Source organism: Myotis yumanensis, unplaced genomic scaffold, assembly GCF_028538775.1.
Source record: "Myotis yumanensis isolate MYYU_CA2020_CCGP unplaced genomic scaffold, mMyoYum1.0.hap1 SCAF_2, whole genome shotgun sequence".
Classification (NCBI taxonomy): Eukaryota; Metazoa; Chordata; class Mammalia; order Chiroptera; family Vespertilionidae; genus Myotis; species Myotis yumanensis.
Genome location: NW_027223753.1, coordinates 138,187,141 through 138,209,285, shown reverse-complemented (window position 1 = coordinate 138,209,285; position 22,145 = coordinate 138,187,141). Strand labels below are relative to the sequence as shown.

Genomic DNA, 22,145 nt, shown 5'->3' with positions numbered 1-22,145 from the left:
ACCACAATGCAACATGTGCAACTTGCCACTGTTATGCACTTTTACAGTTTGCTGGTGCTTACAACTAATTAGCTGATCATTTTCAAGTTTTAAATAATTGATCAGAAGTTTGTGCCTGAGTATTTATGTGTGTGTGTGTGTGTGTGTGTGTGTGTGTATTCATGCAATCTGGTCTGTCATGGTTAATCTTTGCTTATTGTGGCTTATACATTCTCAACAAATATGAATGGACTATACCTCGGATAGAGCTGCCCCCACCTGTGTTCAATGGGTTTTAGATAATAGAACTTGGGCCAAAACCTTGGAATAGTCAGCGAGAATGTCAAGTACATGAGAGCGTGGACTTTTTCTTCACTGCTAGCATAATATAGTGCCTCACACATTGGCTAGCATGTAGTAGGTGCTTGGTACATATTTATTGACAGTTTGAATGAAAGAATACTTCTGTCGGAAGGAAAGAATTCAGAGCATGGGTTAAAGAGAGGTATAGGAGAATTACTGGAAACTGAAGGATTGTTTTAAGAAAAGGCTAATTTTGCAGAATATATAAGGAGGATGAGGACTGAGAAAAATGGCTAATGATTTCTTGGAGCATTTTTAGTAGAGCAGTTGAGAGTTTCAGATAATGAGAGAATGAGTGGAAACCACTGTTTTAGGGAATTGAACTGGAAAGAGAAAGAGAAAGATGACTTTTTGAAAGGGAGAAGGTCATGTACAGGAGCTTTTGAATAAGCACATGTGGAAATACTAGTATTTGAGGAAAGGAGAATAACAATCACAGATATACTGCTCTTTATTTTATTTTTTTTTAAATATATTTTATTGATATTTTACAGAGAGGAAAGGAGAGAGACAGAGAGTTAGAAACATCGATGAGAGAGAAACATCGATCAGCTGCCTCCTGCACATCTCCTACGGGGGATGTGCCCACAACCCAGGCACATGCCCCTGACCGGAACCGAACCTGGGACCCTTCAGTCCGCAGGCCGACGCTCTATCCACTGAGCCAAACCGGCCTCGGCACGCTCTTTATATTTTTGAATGCTAGAAATACTTTCAGTGAAGATTTCAGAGTCCATTTTACCTCTGGGTGCTGTTTAATACTGCTAGCAGACTCAGAGGTTTGAACAATATCCTGTGCAATGGAATAACATGTTTAAGATGTTTACATAACACCCTTAGAGCTTTTATTGATTTCCCCAATAATTCAGCTTTTGTGTTTTTATTTGAATCAGACAGTAATATATCTTAGACCCTGACACTTTAAGACACAAAATCAATTTTTTTAAGTTTGGTTATAGGATTTTCTTTATAGTTTCTTTGTACTCTGCTTTTAAGTTTATATATTCTTGGTCCTAAGTGTTGTTTTTTTGAACTCTTAATAATCTTTCTATATATATATATATATATATATATATATATATATATATATATATATTTAATTAAATCTCTATTGTTCAGATTATTACAGTTGTTTCTCTTTTTTCCCCCCATAGCTCCCCTCCACCCGGTTCCCACCCCACCTTCTGCCCTCACCCCCCACTGTCCTCATCCATAGGTGCACGATTTTTGTCCAGTCTCTTCCCACATCCCCCCCACGCCTTTCCCCCTCAAGAATAGTTAGTCCACTTCCTTTCTATGTCCCTGATTCTATTATAGTCCCCAGTTTATTCTGTTCATCAAATTACTTATTCACTTGATTTTTAGATTCACTTGTTGATAGATGTGTATTTGTTGTTCATAATTTGTATCCTTACCTTTTTCTTCTTCTTCTTCTTAAAGGATACTTTTTAGCATCCTATCTAATAATAGACAAACATGGTAATTAACCATACCTCCACTATGCTTCCCATTCTAATCAGCAGGATATGCAAATTATCTGCCAACAGAGATGGCGGCCGGCAGCCACGCAGCTGAAGCGAACATGAGGCTTGCTTGCTCCAGTGATGGAGGAAGTCAAGGTTCGCCACCTGCCGCAGCCCAGCTCTGAGCTCTGGATGCAACAATGTTGCAATTATAGAAGCTAAACAAACCCCATACCTGCTTTCAGCCAGCTGGGGCCTCATGGCTTAGAGTGCCAGTGATGGCAACAGAGTTTCAATTATAGAAGCTAAACAAACCCAGATACCTGCTTTCAGCCAGCCACTGCTTCATAGCTGGAGCTGTCTCTCAGCTCCAGTGACAGCTACAGAAGGTAAATAAATCCCAGAATAAAAAAAAAAAAAAAAAGAGGCTGGGAGCTTCAGTCACCGGCCAGCCTGAAAAAGGCCCTCAGCCCCTCACCCAGACTGGCCAGGCACTCCAGTGGGGACCCCCACCCCTGAACAGGGTGTGACCAGCTGCAAACAGCCATCAGCCCCTCATCCAGGCTGGCCAGGCACCCCAATGGGGACCTGCACCCTGAAGGGGGTGTGACCAGCTGCAAACACCCATCAGCCCCTCACCCAGGCTGGCCAGGCACCCAAGCGGGACCCCCACCCTGATCTGGGACACCCTTCAGAGCAAACCAGCCGGCCTCCTCCCGTGCACCAGGGCTCTATCCTATGTAGTAAAAGGGTAATATGCAAACTGACCTTAACAGCAGAAAGACTGGGAATGACTGATCACGATGACACACACTGACCACCAGGGGGCAGATGCTCAATGCAGGAGCTGCCCTCTGGTGATCAGTGCGCTCTCACAGGGGAGAGCTCTGCTCAGCCACAAGCCAGGCTGACGGCTGCCATACAGAAGTGGTGGTGGGAGCCTTTCCTGCTTCCTCAGCAGCTCAAAGGATGTCTGACTGCAGCTTAGGTCTGCTCCCTGCTGGCAAGTGGACATCCCCGAGGGCTGCCGGGCTTCCAGAGGGATGTCTGATTGCCATCTTGGGCCCAATCCCCTGGGGAGCAGGCCTAAGCCAGCAAGTGGTCACCCCCGAGGGGTCCCAGACTGTGAAAGGGCACAGGCTGGGCTGAGGGACCCCCCTACCCACGAGTGCACAAATTTTTGTGCACTGGACCTCTAGTTTCATATAATACTGGTTTGGTGGTGATGAACTCCTTTCGATTTTCCTTATCTGTGAAGCTCTTTATCTGACCTTCAATTTTGAATGATAGCTTTGCTGGATAAAGTAACCTTGGTTGTAGGTTCTTGGCATTCATCACTTTGAATATTTCTTGCCACTCCCTTCTGGCCTGCAAAGTTTCTGTTGAGAAATCATCTGACAGTCGTATGGGTACTCCCTTGTAGGTAACTGACTGTCTTTCTCTTGTTGCTTTTAAGATTCTCTCTTTGTCTTTTGTCCTTGGCATTTTAATTATGATGTGTCTTGGTGTGGTCCTCTTTGGATTCCTTTTGTTTGGGGTTCTCTGTGCTTCCTGGACTTGTAAGTCTATTTCTCTCACCAGGTAGAAGTTTTCTGTCATTATTTCTTCAAATAGGTTTTCAATATCTTGCTCTCTCTCTTCTTCTGGCACCCCTATAATTCGGATGTTGGTACGCTTGAAGCTGTCCCAGAGGCTCCTTACACTATCTTCGTATTTTTGGATTCTTTTTTCGTTTTGCTTTTCCAGTTGGGTGTTTTTTGCTTCTTCGTATTTCAAATCTTTGGCTTGATTCTTGCGATCCTCTAGTCTGCTGTTGGAACTCTGCATAATATCCTTTATTTCAGTCAGTGTATGCTTAATTTCTAGTTGGTCCTTTTTCATACCCTCGATGGTCTCACTAGATTTCTTGAGGATCTCACTAAATTTATTGGCGGTCTCACCCGTCTTTTTGAGGGTCTTACTAAATATGTAAGCGGTTTCTAGAAAATTCTTGAAAAACCTTAAAAGTGTGGCTTTGAACTCTGTATCCAATAGTTTGCTTTCCTCCATTTCTGTCATTTTTGTCCTGTTTCTTTGTCTCTGCATTTTGGCTGCTTCCCTGTGTTGATAGAGTGACTTTCTGTGCTAGATGTCCTATAGGGCCCAGTGGCTCAGCTTCCCCAATTACTTGAGGTGGACACTCTTGGTGCACCCCTTTGTGGTCTTTGTGCACAGTCTTGTTGTAGTTAAGCCTTGATTGTTGTAGGTATTACTGGGAGGAATTGACCTCCAGGCCAATTGGCTGTGAGAATCAGCTGTGTCTGCAGTGGGGGAACTTCTGTGCTGGAGACACACCTCCGGGGCAAGACTTGCTTCAGTGGGGCTTTGGTTCTCACTGAGTCTGCCCCCTGAATGTGTCCTTTATGGATTCGAGGAACTGCAATCTGGATGGTCCCACTCTGACTACTGGGCACACTGGCTCCTGGATCTCTAAGGAGGTGCTAATCTAGCCTCTGCCTGAGGCTATCCAGTAGGAGCCAGATGTGAAGCAATGCAAGTTGCCTGGGGCCTTGGGCCAGCTGCAATTTGTTAGGTAATTTTCAGATTGCAAAGGGCCAGGCCTTTCATATGCAAAAGCCTCCATGCCTAACTTGCCGCTTGGGCGGGGCGTGGGCGGGGCGGGGTCCCAGGGGATCAACAGGGCGGAGCAAGCAGCTATGGCTGCCCTCAGAGGCCCCGCTTCTCATTGTCCCGGCAATTGCTGCAAGCACCTCTGAGAGAAAGCCGCCCTCGAGTTCCCACTGATGCCAGACAGTCCAGTTTCTCCCGTATGAGTCTGGGTCCCCAGAGACTCGCCCGGAACTGGAGCTCAGAGCTTGAGGCTCCCTCCCGATTGAAAAAGATAGCCGTGTCCTCAGCCGCCAGCCCTCTCCGCATGCACCTCCGTACCTCTGTATTTCCGCACCGCACCTCCTCTGAGTCTCGGTATGCTTTTCTCTTCCCTTCTAGTTGTAGAATTTGCACTCACCCAGCCTTCCTGTGGTTTTGGATGATGTCCGTTCAGTCTTTTAGTTGTATTCTTGAAGTGGTTGTGTGAGGCAGCAATCTCCGGTGATTACCTATGCCGCCATCTTGGTTTTTCAATATATATATATTTTTTTACAATTACAGAAAAATGATGGGATTTTTAAAATTTTGAAAACTGGTGAAGTTGATTTCATTTATTTGATATGCTAAGAGGCTTCATTAATTTTAAAAAAACATTTTTCTAAATCTAGAAAACATCCTCTCAAGTGTTTTAGAAATTAATCTCAATATTCTCAGGTGTAAGTGCTATTCTGAAGTTGAATAGGTTGTGGGAAGTCCTACAGACCATCTAATAAGTTGCTGGGAATTATTGCTAATTGCTCAATTCTAGGGCTCTTTTATTATTTTTTTAAAAAAAACAACATATATTGAGTACTTACTTTGTCTTTAAGTATTTATTCTTGACTAAATGAAGTGTCTTCATACCCCTAGAGCAGTGATGGCGAACCTTTTGAGCTCGGCATGTCAGCATTTTGAAAAACCCTAACTTAACTCTGGTGCCGTGTCACATATATAAATTTTTTGTTATTTGCAACTATAGTAAAACAAAGACATATTTTTGATATTTATTTTATATATTTAAATGCCATTTAACAAAGAAAAATCAACCAAAAAATGAGTTGGCGTGTCACCTCTGACACGCGTCATAGGTTTGCCATCACTGCCCTAGACTCAAGTTTTCTCTTGTCTTCTAATTTTAGTTTTTTCCCCACAATTTATTGTTGTTTTATATGTCTCTCAGGATGTGTCACATGTACCCATAAATGGTTCCTTTGAATAGTAACTCAGTGTATGACCCTGTTCTCCTTTGAAAAACCGTGAAGGCTTCAATGTCTATGGAGTCTTGCATGGAGACTGTCCTGAAAGAGGACGTTGAAAAGGATAGATTCAGGCAAGCTGTAGGCATTAAGGTAGAATGGAAAAGAGGACTTGGAGAGATACTTCGGTAGAACAGGATAAAATTCATATTCTTTCTACCCCATCTCAGTGAAGAAACTGAGTTTGTATTCTAGGGCACACAACTAACTGTTAAGTGTGTGGAGTTTGATATCATGTTTTCTGATTTTGAATTTTATACTATTTTCTTTATAACACTTTGTCTCTAAGCCTTTTATATCCTTAACTAGAGGCCCGGTGCACAAAAATTTGTGCACTGGAGGGGGGGAAGGGGGGTCCCCCAGCCCAGCCTGTGCCCTCTCGCAGTCTGGGACCCCTCGGCAGATAACAACCTGTTGGCTTAGGCCTGCTCCCAGGTGGCAGAGGGCAGGCCCAATCCCTAAGTGCAGCCCCTGGTCAGGCTCAGAGCAGGGCTGATCGGGGAGCTGGGGCGCCGCCCCGTCATGCACAGAGCAGGGCGGATTGGGAGGTTGCAATGCCACCCTCAGTCACGCTCAGGGTAGGGCCGATTGGGGGGTTGGGGCACCGCCCCCTGTCACACTCAAGGCAACGTCGATGGGGAGGTTGCGGCGCCACCCCCTGTGACGCACAGAGCAGGGCTGATCAGGGTGCTGGGGCGCTGCCCCCTGTCACATACAGAGCAGGGCCGATCAGGGGATTGGGGCGCTGCCCCCTGTCACACACAGAGCAGGGCTAATCAGGGGGTTGGGGTGCTGCCCCTGTCACTCACAGAGCAGGGCCCATCAGGGGGGTTGGGGCTCCGTACCCTGTCACACACAGAGCAGGGTCGATCAGGGGGTTGGGGAGCTCCCCCCTGTCACACACAGAGAAGGCTGATGAGGGGGTTGAGGAGCTCCCCGCTGTCACTCACAGAGTAGGGCCGATAGGGGAGTTGGGGCACTGCCCCCTGTCACACACAGAGCAGGGCGGATCAGGGGGTTGGGGCGCTGCCCCCTGTCACACTCAGGGTAGGGCGGATCAGAGGGTTGGGGCGCTGCACCCTGTCACACTCAGGGCAGGGCCAATGGGGAGGTTATGGCTCTACCCTGTCACACACAGAGCAAGGCCCATGGAGGGGGGTTGGGGTGCCGCACCCTGTCACCCACAGAGCAGGGCCGATCAGGGGGTTGGGGTGCCGCCACTGTCACACTTGGGGCAGGGCTGATGGAGAGGTTATGGCTCTACCCTGTCACACACAGAGCAGGGCCCGTGGGGGGGCGGGGATTGGGGTGCCGCACCCTGTCACACACAGAGCAGGGCCGATCAGGGGGTTGGTGCGCTGCACCCTGTCACACTCAGGGCAGGGCCAATGGGGAGGTTATGGCTCTACCCTGTCACACACAGAGCAGGGCCTGTAGGGGGAGGATTGGGTTGGGGCGCCGCACCCTGTCACACACAGAGCAGGGCCCGTGGGGGGGGGGGAGTTGGGGCGCCGCACCCTGTCACACACAGAGCAGGGCCGATCAGGGGGTTGGTGCGCTGCACCCTGTCAAACACAGAGCCGCAAGGCAATCAGGGGATTGGGGAGCTCCCCCCTATCAGGCACAGAGCAGGGCTGATCAGGGGTTTGGGGTGCTGCCCCCTGTCACTCACAGAGCCGCAGGGCGATCAGGGGGTTTGGGCGCTGCCCCCTGTCACGCTGATCCCGGTGCCGGGAGGCATATTACCCTTTTACTATATAGGATAGAGGCCTGGTGCATGGGTGGGGGCTCGCTGGTTTGCCCTGAAGGGTGTCCTGGATCAGGGTGGGGTTCCCCACTGGGGTGCCTGGCCAGTCTGGGTGAGGGGCTGAGGGCTGTTTTCCGGAAGCGAGTGACTGAAGCTTCCAACCGCTCCTTTTTTTCTTTTTTTCTTTTTTTTATTCTGGGCCAGCTTTAGCTCTGAGGCCTCGCTGCTGAAAACATCGATACAGTGTTGCAGTCCGGCTGAAGCCCGGCTGAATGAAAGCCGGTTCCTGGGGTTTTATTTAGCTTCTTATTTGCAACATAGTACATAGTTGCTTAGAGTTGCAGCTGAGAGGCCAGCAAGTTAGGTGTGGAATGTTGGAGTCCGCAGTCACTGAAGCAAGCAAACCTCCCTGTTCGCTTCAGTGCATAGCTGCCGGCCGCCATCTTGGCTGACAGTTAATTTGCATATACTCCCTGATTAGCCAATGAAAAGGGTAGCGGTCGTACGCTAATTACCATGTTTCTCTTTTATTAGTAGATTTCTTGGTGCTTTTGCTATTGAGCTGCTGTGGCAACTGTTTAGAGTCTGTTCCTTTCCCACAATGATAGTTACCATGTACTGCTAATCAATTTAAGGAATTAAAGAGACAAGACAAACTCTTAACCCGTTAACAATCTAAGGTGTGGTTTGAACCCTTCATAGTAATGAACAATACTCCCTTCATTGAAATGATATGTAAGGGTTTGACATAGTAGCTTCCTCTAAAAGTCCTAAATTAAGGAGCTCTTAAACTTTTTTCTGAAGAGTTGCTTCTTTTGGTAACATATTTAGTGAAGATATAATTCATGTATCATAAAATCACCTATTTAAAATGTATAGTTTAGTGGTTTTAGTATTTTCACAGAATTGGGCAGTCGTCATCATTATCTAAGTACTAGAGACCCGGTGCACAAAAATTTGTGCACTCGGGGGTAGGGGGTCCCTCAGTCTGGCCTGTGCCCTCTCGCAGTCTGGGACCCCTCAGGGAATGACCACCTGCTGGCTTAGGCCCGCTCCCCGAGGGATTGGGCCTAAGATGGCAATCAGACATCCCTCTGGCAGCCCGGCAGCCCTCGGGGGATTTCCACTTGCCAGCGGGGAGCAGGCCTAAACTGCAGTCAGACATCCTTAGCGTGGCTGAGGAGGCAGGAGAGGCTCCCGCCACCACCACTGTGCTGGCAGCCATTAGCCTGGCTTGTGGCTGAGCAGAGCTCCTCCCATGTGAGAGCGCCCTGACCACCAGAGGGCAGTTCCTGCATTGAGCATCTGCCCCCTGGTGGTCAGTGTGTGTCATAGTGACCAGTCATTCCCAGTCTTTCTGCTGTTAGGGTCAGTTTGCATATTACCCTTTTACTATATAGGATAGAGGCCTGGTGCACGGGTGGAGGCTGGCTGGTTTGCCCTGAAGGGTGTCCCGGATCAGGGTGGGGGGTCCCCCTTAGGTGCCTGGCCAGCCTGGGTGAGGGGCTGATGGGTGTTTGCAGCTGGTCACACCCCCTTCAGGGTGGGGGACCCCACTGGGGTGCCTGGCCAGTCTGGGTGAGGGGCTGAGGGCCATTTTCAGGCTGGTGGGTGACTGAAACTCCCAACCTCTCCTTTTTTTCTTTTTCTTTTTTGTAATTCTGGGATTTATTTACCTTCTATTGCTGTCACTGGAGCTGAGAGCCGGCTTTAGCTCTGAGGTTCGGCTCCAGCTCTGAGACCTCGGTTTGTTTGGCTTCTATAATTGAAACACTGTTGCAACTCCAGCTCTGAGGCCCGGCTGGCTGAAAGCAGGTTTCTGAGGTTTGTTTAGCTTCTATAATTGCAACATTGTTTCTTAGACTGCAGCTCAGAGGCCGGCAGCGGCAGGCGGGGAACCTTGGCTTCCTCCATCACTGGAGCAAGCAAGCCTCCTGTTCGCTTCAGCTGCCTGGCTGCCAGCCGCCATCTTGGTTGGCAGTTCATTTGCATATCGCCCTGATTAGCCAATGGGAAGCGTGTTGGAGGTACGGTTAATTATCATGTTTGTCTATTATTAGATAGGATAGAATATTTTCATTATCCCAAAAAGAAACCCTATGCCCATTAACAGTCATTCTCATTCCCCTATCACCCCAGATCCCACTGGTCTACTGTCTCTATCCATTTGCTTATTTTGAACATTTCATGTGAATGGAATCGTACAATATGTGGCCTTTTGCTGGTTTCTTTCACTTGTATACTGTTTTTAAGGTTCATCCAGTATTGCATGAATCAGTACTTTATTACTTTTTATTCTTGAGTGATATTCCATTGTATGAATATATTACATGTTATTTATCCATTCATCAGGGACGATGGACATTTGGATTATTTCTGTTTTGGTGCTATGAATTATGTTGCAAAAATTCCTGTATGGGTTTTTTGTCATTGCCTTTTTTAATGTGTTAAACATATATAATATAAAATTTACTATTTTAGTTTTTACAGTCCTGTGAGAATAAATACATTCACAATATTGTACAACCATCACCACTACCATTTCCAGAATTTTTCATCATCTCATTACACAGTAACCCCCAGTCTCCCAACCTCCAGTCCCTGGTAACCTCTATTCTACTTCCTGTCTCTAAGAGTTTGCCTGTTTTTGGCACCTAACATAAGTCAACTCATACAATATTTGCCCTTTTGTGACTGGTTTATTTCACTTAGCATTTGTCTTCAGAGTTTATCCATGTTGCATAGTATATGCAGGAATTTCCTCTTTAAGGCTGATTAATATTCCATTGTATGTATATACCACAATTTGTTTACTCATTATTCCATCTATGAATATTTGGGTTGTTTTTGGCTAGTGTGAATAATGCTGCTATGAACATGGATTTACAAATATCTGTTTGAGCCCTTGCTTTTAGTTCTTTTGGATATATATCCAGAAGTGGAATTGCTAGGTTAAATGGTAACTCTATTTTTAAGGAACTGCTGAACTTTTCTACAGAGGCTGCACCATTTTAAATTCCCACCAGCAATGCACAATTTCTCTACATCCTTGCCATTTTTTTTTAATGCTTGCCATAATAAAGGGTGTGGAGTGTAATATTTTGTGGTTCATGTACAAGTGTTTGTGTGGATGTATGTTTTGAGTGTTCTTGGGTATCTACCTAGGAGTAGAGTGGTAGTTTATGTTTAAGATTTTGAGGTTTTGTCAAACTGATTTCCAAAATGGCTGCACCACTTGACATTCCTGCCAGCAGGGTATGAGGATTCCAGTTTCTCCACATGAATACCAACACTTGTTATTGTATCTTTTTTACATTAGCCACCATAGTTATAATAATCACTGCTTTTTAACATGATTGTTACTGAATCATTTTACCATTCTCAATTATTGCTTGGTGAAAGGGTATAAATGTTAAAGAGGAATTCATAAATTTTATTTAAATATTCAAGCAGTATATACAAATACAGCACTTATTATACTCATTTTGTACTGACATGCTATGTGAGGAGTGAGAGTCTCTTTTCTATCTCATTTTTCAGAAGTAGCCACCTTTCACAATTTTGGTTTTTGTTCTCATGGATATCACCATAATTCTAAATTTTTATGTCTTTTAATATTAAAATATGTTTATTGAATATTGAATAATTCTTGAGGGAATTTGTGCTAAGGATAAGTGGGAAAGGTTAATGCAAGGAAATTTTAGAAAGCACCTGAATACCAAACTCTAGGGGATAGCCAAATCAGTTACTTAGCCATTAAAAATCCAAATTATAAAGAGTACTGAATGACTTGGAGAAATGTCCATAACTTTTTTGGGAAAATATAGTTAAGTGAATCCTACAGGATGTAAATTTATATAATTAGGATAATCCAGTTTTGCTTCATATATGTCTCTACACACACACATTTAAATACATGTATATGAAGAAAAGTAATTCAATGAATGTGAATAGTAGTTCTTTCATGGTAGTGGAATTATAGTTGGTTTGTACATTTTTTTTATACATTGTCCAATTTCTCTAAAATGGTTATGTTACAATAGAAAAAGGTTTGCCCTGGCCGGTTTGGTTGGAGCGTTGGTCCTCGGACCAAAGATGTCGTGGGTTCGATTGCCGAACTAGAGGCCTGGTGCATGAAATTTGTACAGGGGGAAGCGGGGGTCATCCCTCTTGCAATTCAGGACCACTGGCTCCTAACCACTCGCCTGCCTGCCTGATTGCCCTTAACCCCTCTGCCTGCCTGTCTGATTGCCCCTAACCACTCTGAATGCCTTCCTGATGCCCCTAACTGCTCCTCTGCCTGCCTAATCGCCCCTCATTGCCTCTGCCTGCCTGCCTGCCTGATAGCCCCTAACTGCCTCTGCCTGCCAGCCTGATCCCCCTAACTGCCCTCCCCTGCCGGCCCGATCGCCCCCAACTGCCCTCCCCTGCCAGCCCTATCGCCCACAACTGCCCTCCCCTACCAGCCCAATTGCCCCCAACTGCACTCTCCTGCCACGAACCGCCTCTTCCACGCGAGGCGGTAGAGACGCTGGGACTGGCCTCTGTGCTGCGCAGGGCCATGGGACCCCCAGACCTCACCGCGCGGAGCAGCCACTGGGCCCTGCCTCCACTTTGCACACAGCCATCTTGTGGCGACATCATGCAAGGGTGTCACGCAAGGGCGTGACACCACTTAGGCTTTTATTATATAAGATAATTTTCTCAAGATTCATCCAAGTTGTAGCATGTGTCAGAATTTTCTTTCTTTCTAAGGCCGAATAATATTTCATTGTATATGTATATGCCACATTTTGTTTATCCATTGAAGAATATTTAGATGGCTTCCACCTTTGGCTATTCTGAATAATGTTGCTGTGAACATGGGTGTACAAATATCTGTTCGAGTTTCTGCTTTTACTTCTTTTAGGTATATACCCAGAAGTTGAATTGCTGGATCACATGTTGGTTCTATTTTTTTAATTTTTTGAAGAATAGCCATATTGTTTTCCTTAGTGACTACACCATTTTACATTCCCACCAGCAGTGCACAAGGTTCCAGTCTCTTCACATCCTTACCAACTCACTGTGTGTGTGTGTGTGTGTGTTTCAATAATAGGCATTCTAATGAGTGTGAAATTTTATTGACTTGATTTTTAAATTTTTCTAGACTTTCTTAGGAAGAATAAATAAATAAAATATATGTAAACACACTTAACCAGTTGAACTATTGATATATATATTCAAAATGAAGAGACTCATAATAGCCAAAGTTGAAACAACTCAAATGTTTATTAACTGTTGAGTAGATAATTCAGATATAGTATATACATGCAGTGGAGTATTATTTGGCAATAAAAAGTAGGTACTGATACATGCTACAACATAGATAGGCTTTAAAGACATGCTAATAAGTAAAAGAAGCCAGATACTAAGACCATATAGTTACCTATGTAAAATGTGCAGAGTCACCCTAGCCAGTTTGGTTCAATGGGTAGAGCATTGACCTGCGGACTCAAGGATCCCAAGTTTGATTACAGTCTAGGGTACATGCCCAGGTTGCAGACTTGGTCCCCAGTAGGGAGCGTGCAGGAGGCAGCTGATCAATGATTCTCTTTTTTTTTTTTTTAAATATATTTTATTGACTTTTTACAGAGAGGAAGGGAGAGGGATAGAGAGCTAGAAACATCGATGAGAGAGAAACATCAATCAGCTGCCTCCTGCACACCCCCTACTGGGGATGTGCCCGCAACCAAGGTACATGCCCTTGACTGGAATTGAACCTGGGACCCTTCAGTCCACAGGCCGACGCCTTATCCACTGAGCCAAACCGGTGAGGGCCTCTTTCTTCATTTATGTTTCTATCTGCCTTTCCCTCTCCATACCTCTCTGAAATCAATAAAAAATAAAATGTGCAGAATAGAGAAATGTGTTGAGACAGAAAAGAACCAGTGGTTGCTAGGGGCTGGGAGCAAGGTGGGGAGGATTGGAGAAGGATGATGTTGGAATTGGGGTTTAAGAACAGAAAAGACATGTAAAAAAAACTTTAGATGAGCCAAGTCTTATTTTCATTTGCGGTTTGGTGTGTGTACAACTGAAGTTTTCATAAATTTTGAAATTATATAGAGAAAATGAGTTTTGATAGCATCTTTAGGAAAAACAGAATTTAGAAAAAAGTGCTACACATAGTTATTTTTTCCTAGTGGCCAGTTTCTGTAACTTTAAGTTTCAGGAACACAAAGATATAATCTAGTGGCTTTTAAAGTCATAGTTTTAATGTGTGGTTTATTAATAAAATAATTACAAAATTTCAAATTGAACTCGTTAATCCTAAAAGCATTTAGAATGTGTATTTATTTTGGTAATGCTTGAAAATTCCCTAACCTGCCCCACTTCCTCCCTTCCATATGCTAGAAGTTACTCAACATTTGGTTGAGGAAGGAAAACCTAATTCAGATGCTAGCTTGAATATACTAGTAAACCTTAAACTCACTTCATATAAGTTTATTCAGTGTTTGCCTTGCTGTAATTCTAAAGCAACTTGGGTTACAATGCTTTTGCCACATCAGATGAGAAATTCTGTTGTTTTCTTTAGGTTTTGAAAATATGTCATTTATAGATCACTGACAGTAACCTGTAGTATTATATTAACACTAGAAGCCCCGTGCACGGGTCTGTGCACTGGTAGGGTCCCTCAACCTGGCCTATGGGGATTAGTGGACCTCCACGCTGCTGCAGCCCAGCCTTATCCACCAGCTCGTTGGGCTCCAGCCCACTGTCTGAATCAGTCCCACACAGCACAAAGTAGTGCACAAAGCAGCAGGCGGCTGGGGAGGAGCCTCAGCCTAGGCCAGGCGCCACACTGCTCCCACTCATCCTGGCCCCACTGTGCCTGCTGCCGCTGCCTCTCAGTAGGCTCACTGCTGCTCTGTTGCTGTCTCTATGAGCCCATCCTAGGGCGATACCGGCCTGCCCATGACCGCACAGCCATTGCCCGTCGCTCACTGCTCATCGCTCATCATCACACAGCACCTGAGAAGCAGTTGCAGGCTCACGCCCAGTCAGTCCAGATGCTGGTCCCAATCCTGGTGCCAGTCTGGATGGGGGAGGGGTGCGCAGGGGGACTGTCCACAGGAGAGGCTGGCACCACTGCAGCTGCGCTTGCCAGCCATGAGCCCAGCGCCTGGTGCCCATCAGCTGAGCGGTGCTCCCGCTGTGGGAGCACACTGACCACCAGGGGCAGCTCCTGCGTTGAGCATTTGCCCCCTTGTTGTCAGTGCACATCATAGCTATTGGCCGGTCGTCTGGTCGCTTAGGCTTTTGTGTATATAGATAGATAATTTCAGTGTCACCGAGCCAGGAAGAGGTACGTTTTTGCTTTTTTACAATCCCAAAAATGGATGTGCTTTGTCCTGAATCTTCTGAGCAAAGGAAACAATTGCTTACTTTTTACACTTACTAGAGTAAATGGACAAGGACTGTACTTTTCTATTTCATTTAATAGCTGTATGAACGTCCCATACACTTCCACCAACCTTTAGCTAGTCAATAAGAAGCTTCCCAAATCAAAAAAGACTTAAAAACCACCGCCCACCCAATCATACCCCACCAGATGTGTGTTTTTCTTTTGAATATTAGGTGTTGCTTGTTCAAAAGTGCCGGGGCTGGCTAGCAGACCCTGAGATGAATGGATTACTCCGACACGACATTTGCTGTGAAAGAGAGGGCTAAGGGAAGGCCTGGCCAAAGGGACCAGGCAGCCTCGATTGTAGCAGCAGTTTGAGATAAAGTTTTTTTTTTAGATACAGTCAGCAGGGTAAGTAATCTTGGGAGGACATGTATGCTTATAGTGTCTTTTAAGCAAGGACACCCAAAAGATTAAGGAATAAGGATTCCAGTAAACACTTGGGGGTCTGCACGTACACAGACTTGTTTGGAAAGGTCAAGGAATAATTAGGGACACCTCCTTCAGCACTCCCCTAAGTCGGAATTCTGATAAACAGGGCAGGCGGCCGTCCGAACACTTCCCTTTTCTCATAATGTCCTCCTTACAAACTTTCCAACCAAGTCTCATGTGCTCCCCAACACAAAAGTAGAAGAAACTATGATAGGAACTTGAGCTTTTTATGAATTATTTAACTTATTTTCAGCTCTTTAATTGCTTTTATAAGCACATTTGTAATGTTGAAGTTATGATAACTGAACCTTCCAAACACCTTGCTCAGAAGATAATGTTACTTTTAATTACGGTGGGGCCTTGACTTACGAGTGTCCCTACCAACGAGTTTTTCAAGATACGAGCCACCTCTCGGCCGATTTTTTGCTTTGAGTTGTGAGCTAAAATTCGGATTACGAACCAGCTTCAGATACCCCACCTCTAGTTTGCGCAGCGAACGTCACAGTGAACGCCACAACATCAGCCCAGCATCACGTGTCTCACTCGTTCACTTTTTGATTTGACATACAAGTAATTTGAGTTACGAGCTCTGTCACGGAACGAATTAAACTCGTAAGTCAAAGCCCCACTGTATTTAGTTTTTGAGAAGTGCCTTTTACTATGTAAGGTGGAGCATTTTCTGGTTTCTTGCTCATGATTGTACTGCTGGAGACTATATATGTGGTTCCCTGGGGGCAGCATCCAAAATCCAACAGTGGTTGTATCAATAAAAATGTGCTTGCTTGTATATTATCTATACCAGGGGTGGGCAAACTTTTTGACTCGAGGGCCACAATGGGTCCTTAAACTGGACCGGAGAGCCGGAACAAAAGCATGGATGGAGTGTTTGTGTGAACTAATATAAATTCAAAGTAAACATCATTACATAAAAGGGTACGGTCTTTTTTTTTTTTTTAGTTTTATTCATTTCAAACGGGCCGGATCCGGCCCGCGGGCCATAGTTTTCCCATGGCTGATGTATACTAATAATAGGGTAATATGCAAATTGGTCGGGACACCATCACAGTAACAACCGATCATCAGGCTGTGTGCATAGCAGGCGCGGGTAGGCAGGAACTTGCAGGGACGGGGGCGGGGGAGGCAGGGCCTGGCGTAGGGCGGCCAGTACTCCCTACATGGCAGCGGCGGCTGTGAGTGGCACCAGGCGGAGCCTGCGGGCCGAGCTGAAGCAGCGCCTGCAGACCATCAGTGCCGAGGAGCAGCTGTGCCAGTCTCACCTCCTGGCCAGAAGGTGCACGATCACAGGGACAGCCACAGTGGTGGGCCAGATTGACATCCTCCTGGCCGCGCTGCACAGGTTTGCGAATCTGCGAAGGTACAAGCCTTCAATGCGTGCATCCTCTCCCCCCCGCCTCGCGTGCAAATGTCCCCCAGCACGCTGTCACCCACGTGCACGCACAACAGTCCCAGACCATGTTCCCCCACCCCTTTGCTGCACTTCCATCAACCCCAGCATGCCTACGGCCCCCACACGATGTGTGCACATCCCCTCCAGCACCCTCACATCCTTTGGAGTGTGTCGGGGTGTTCAGGGCAGGCGGCTGTGAGATGACAGTAAGAGGGCAGAGTGGTGATGCCCTGTTCCCACGGAGGCCAGTGCAGCAACGGAGAACACCTCCGTGGGACTAATGCAGGTGCTGAGGCGGGAGCAGGTGCAGACAGACACACCTGGTGGGCGTGGGGCGGCCCTTGCTGAGGTGCCTTCAGTCAGTGTTCAAGGTTGGGAATCCAGAGGAGGCGAGGAGTTCCGTCCTCTCAGTGAAACGGTGGGAGAGTCGGGGTGACCGCAGAGGAGGAATGTGTACTTGGGGTGCCGGTGCTCATGAGCTGACTGAGCCTTGCTAGCTCAAGGCCTAACGCACTCCTGCCAGGCAGCGGGTGACAGGATGTGCTTTTCCAAGTTAATGAGAGAAAACATTGATTCTCCCGCTGCCCTCAAAGGTGGAAATCGGAGTGGGGAGACACATGGGTAGTGAGCAACCTGTCTGGGGATTCCAAACCCGCTGTTGGTTCCTTTCACTGCTGACTAGAGATATATAGGGTGGCCCCCAAAATGTATACACACTTTGAATACCTACAAATTCTAATGGGTTTAAGAATGAAGAGAAAGAAACAACAATGGAGCTGTCATCTGTTAAAAGTGCGGGCCTAAACCGGCAGTCGGACATCCCCCGAGGGGTCCCAGATTGGAGAGGGTGCAGGTCGGACTGAGGGCCACACACCCCCCGTGCATGAATTTTCGTGCACCGGGCCTCTAGTCCTATATAATAAAAGCCTAATATGCTATGTGTCTGGTTGTGAAGTTGTCCGTTCAACCAATCAAAGCATAATATGCTAATGATATGCTTAGGCCACTCAACTGCTCACTATGACGTGCACTGACCACCAGGGGGCAAACAGTCGACCAGTCGCTATGACGTACACTGACCACCAGGGGGCAGACAACCAGTGACCAGTCACTATGATGTGCACTGACCACCAGGGGGCAGACGCTCTAACTGGTAGGTTAGCTTGCTGCTTGCAGCCGATAGGGACTGAGTGAGACAGGCCGGACATGCCCTGGAGCCCTTCCGCAGTCCCTCCCTGGCTGGCCAACCTCCTGCGTCCCTCCTTGGCCCCGATTGTGCACTGATGAGGTCCCTCGGCCTAGCCTGTGCCCTCTCACAATCTGGGGCCCCTTGGGGGATGTTGGAGAGCTGGTTTCGGCCCAATCCCACAGGCCAGGCCGAGGGACCCCACTGGTGCACGAATTTGTGCACCGAGCCCCTACTTATGATATAAAAAGTATGTTGAGGATTAGGCATTGTTGCCCCAAAATACTAACTTTGTTGTCTGAAATAGTAAGGGATTTAGCAAGGTTTCTTCAAAAAGAAACCAAGGATTTTGCACTGAAAAATGGGAAAATTCTAGTTCTCCATTTATTCTGTAAAATAATTTCATCTCCATTACTAGGTGTACCAGTTAATAATGTAGATATTGTAATCAAAGAAAACATGATAATTTCAAGAGAAACATCAAAAGTGCTTTATTCAAAGTAATGTCCATTGCTAGCTACACATTTCCCCCATCTTTCAGGTAATTTGCTCTAGTCATATATCTATACTAGAAGCCCGTTGCACAAAGATTCGCGCAATAGGCCTTCCTTCCCCTGACTGCCGGCACCGGTTTTCCTCTGGCACCCAGGACCCAAGCCTTTGGTTCAGCCGCAGCGGAGAAGCCAAGCCTCGAGGCTAGGCTTCTCTGCTGCAGTCGCAGCGAGGCTTGGCTTCTCCACTGCGGCCACAATGAGGCTTGCTTCTCCCCTCTGGCTGCAGCGAGGCTTGGCTTGCATATGCAGCCGCAGCGGAGAAGCCAAGCCTCTTCAGTCTTCAGTCTTCAATCTTCAATCTCCAGTCTTCACTCCGGTCAGAGCCTTCAGTCTTCGCTCTGCGCCTGCATATGCAAGTTAACCGCCATCTTTGTTGGATTAATTTGCATACTCATCCTGATTGGCTGGTGGGCATAGCGAAGTGACGCCAATTTGCATGTTTCTCTTTTATTAGTGTAGATAGTCATGTACTATCCCCTCTCATACTGCAGTGCTTTGAATTCCTCACTGAATTTGTTTCTCCTCCTTGCCATTATCTAGCATTATGTTAAGAACATACATTCTTTTAAAATTTGAATCCTGGCTCAACTTATTTACTAGGTATGTGACCACAAGCGACATAACTCATCTTTGCCACAATTTTTGTATCTTTAAACTGGGGCCAATAATGTAACATACTTCATAGGGTTATTGTGAAAATTAAATAAAAACAAAAAACATGTGAAATGTTCAGAACAGTGCCTGGCACACAGTTAGTGCTATATAAATTGTTAGTCATTACTACTACTATGAATACTGCTATCACTGTGATTTCTCAATGCTGTCAGCCGGCTTGCCCTTTCTTCTCTTTTTAAATTTCTTTAATCTTAGAAAACAGGTAACTAAGCTTGTTAGAATTAAATGCAAATTAAGAGTAAATTTAGTGTATGAAGCCTGAGATTTACTTCCAAGAAAACAAAATGCTGTGTGTTTGCCTTGGTATTGATTGCACTTTGGCTGCTTAGAACATTTTTATCTTGGATGCAGCATTAACAGGCCATGCTTATAAATGAATCTGGAATTTAAAAAAATAAAATTTAAAATATCTCTTAATAAGTACGACTTGCTTTTTAGGGAAAAAGATCTTGAAGAAGCTCTGGAAGCAGGAGGTTGTGATCTTGAAACTTTGAGAAATATAATTCAAGGAAGACCACTACCTGCTGATCTGAGGACCAAAGTTTGGAAGGTAAATGGAAACTAAATTAATAAAATGTAATCACTAAAAAATAATATTTGAGAATTTTTATTTTCAGTTGTCTTAGTTGCAGAAGACTATTATCCTATGGGCATGTCACATGTAGAAAATTAGACAGGGCAACTTACTAAAATCTCTGTTTCTGTAATGTTTGGTATATTTAATAATTTAGGTTTTGAAAGGCAATGTTTTCTTTATTAAGATGTTATGATTACAATAGAAATACTTACTTTTGTTAAAACATATATAAGAGGATAAGATAAAAATTATCTGTTATCTACCACCTGTTTGTAAAACACAATAATGTCTTGGTGTATATTTTTTTACTTTTTTCCTGTTTGCACATATATATGTAAAAGAAATGGAATTATAACTGTACATAGTATTCTGAATGTTTTATCACAGAAATTTAAAACACAAAGTTGAGTCACTTGTATAATGAGCCTCGTCTTAGCTTTAATTGTTATCAGTATTTGGCCAATCTTGTTTGATTAATATCCCAGTCCTTTCCTCCCCACACTGGATTATTTTAAAACAAATCATTGGCCCAGCTGGCGTGGCTTAGTGGTTGAGTGTCAACCTATGAAACAAGGAGGTCACAGTTTGATTCCCGGTCAGGGCACATGCCTGGGTTGTGGGCTCATTCCCCAGTGTGAGGTATATAGAAGGCAACCAATCAATGATTCTCTGTCATCATTAATGTTTCTCTCTCTCTCTCCCTCTCCCTTCCTCTCTGAAATCAATACAAATTTACAAAAAAACACACACACAAAAATAGAAATCCTTGATGGCACACTAAAATACTTTAGTATGAAAGTCTAAAAGATAAAGACTTAAAATAACCGTAATATCATTAAACTTGAAAGAATAGTAATTTCTTAATGTGAGTGTCCTCCCATAGCTGGAGGGAAAAGGCAGTCTCTGGTGTCTTTTTTATAAGAGCACTAATTCCATTCATGAGGGCTCCACCCTTATGATCTAATCACCTCCCAAAGGCCCCACCACCAAATACCATCACAGTAGGATTTCAATATGCATGGTTGACATAAACATTCATGCTATATGGCATTGATGATATTTGTTTAAAATAAATTTACATATGTAATTATGTAAATATTTTATGTAATTTCTTCTACTCACTGTGTTGACATGGAGTAGTACAATTTAATTTAGGAGGAATATGACTGAGGTTTCAGCATTTGGTGAAGTGTAGATACATTACTTTGTAATCTTTGAAATATTCATTATTATTTCTAAATTCAGGTCTTTCCATTGTTATAGCATCTTTCCAAGGATGAAAGATAGCATATGAAGCTAGTTGCTTTTTTTTTTCTTCCAGATTGCTCTAAATGTTGCAGGAAAAGGAGATAGTTTGGCATCATGGGATGGTATTTTAGACCTGCCAGAACAGAACACTATTCACAAAGATTGTCTAGAGTTTATTGGTAAGTTTAATAATTGTTTTCAAACAGTAAAAAGTTTTGGAAATAATAATTTTGGGGTAGAGGAATCATTCTTTATTATCTTACTATTACTTGGGATATTTCAAATTTTATTTATTTATTTAATTTTTAATTTTTTTATTTTTTTTAGATAGGAAGGGACAAGGATAGAGAGTTAGAAACATCGATGAGAGAGAAACATGGATCAGCTGCCTCCTGCACACCTCCTACTGGGGATGTGCCCGCAACCAAGGTACATGCCCTTGACCGGAATCGAACCTGGGACCCTTCAGTCCGCAGACCGACGCTCTATCCACTGAGCCAAACCAGTTACAGCTGATACTTCAAATTTTAAAGCGCTAGTAAATAGCTTTAGAATTTTTCATTTGAACATCTTATGAAATAATGTTTAATATTTTAAGAAAGAGAGCCCAAGTTTTAGTGTTCTTTTGCATCATGTTTTGAATTCTTTAAGTATTTTTATAATTTTGTTGCAGTCTTATTTTTTTTTGGTGTAATTAATACTTATGTAATTTATGTAGTCCTAAATTAAAGGAGGCTGTATTCCAAAAGTTTACCTATAAATCATAGGTCATGATCTACTGTAGAAAAACATTTTAGTTAAATTATTGATTAGTTGAGCTTTTGTTTACTAACCACATAGGAAACTTTGCTGGTGTGGGCAAAGGAAATTGAATTTGGAGGTAGAGAATGAATCATTTTCCCTGCCCTTGGCAAGGCTGTAGTGGTAGCTGCCCATCATGGGGTAGATGATAATCTCTTGTTTAGAAAACAGTTTTGCTTTCCAAGAATATGAGTTATGATTCTCTCCTGCTCTTCTACTTCAGATGGTCCATTCTTGTTTGATCTACTTGTATATCTAAGTCAAATATTATTAAGTTAGTAAATATTGAACAGTTAGTAAATACTGAATAAGTATAAGGAAAGATGTGCTTTCACATAGTGTTGTCATGCTCTAAATCAGCAATCGCCAACCTTTCGGACCTGA

General features: G+C 44.5%; 1 protein-coding gene across 3 annotated transcripts in view; it reads left to right on the top strand.

The window, feature by feature from the left end:
* The window catches only part of TBC1D23 (TBC1 domain family member 23), a 78,983-nt gene that overhangs the window by 11,656 nt on the left and 45,182 nt on the right, over window positions 1–22,145 (top strand). For 2 of the 3 annotated variants that reach the window (XM_070406088.1, XM_070406087.1), the window contains exons 2-3: window positions 19,574–19,685; window positions 21,034–21,139. In XM_070406088.1, coding sequence (XP_070262189.1) covers window positions 19,574–19,685; window positions 21,034–21,139 — 218 coding nt within the window. Of the gene's footprint in view, window positions 1–19,573; window positions 19,686–21,033; window positions 21,140–22,145 lie in introns of those variants that run through there. The other variant, XM_070406089.1, reaches the window with a different exon arrangement.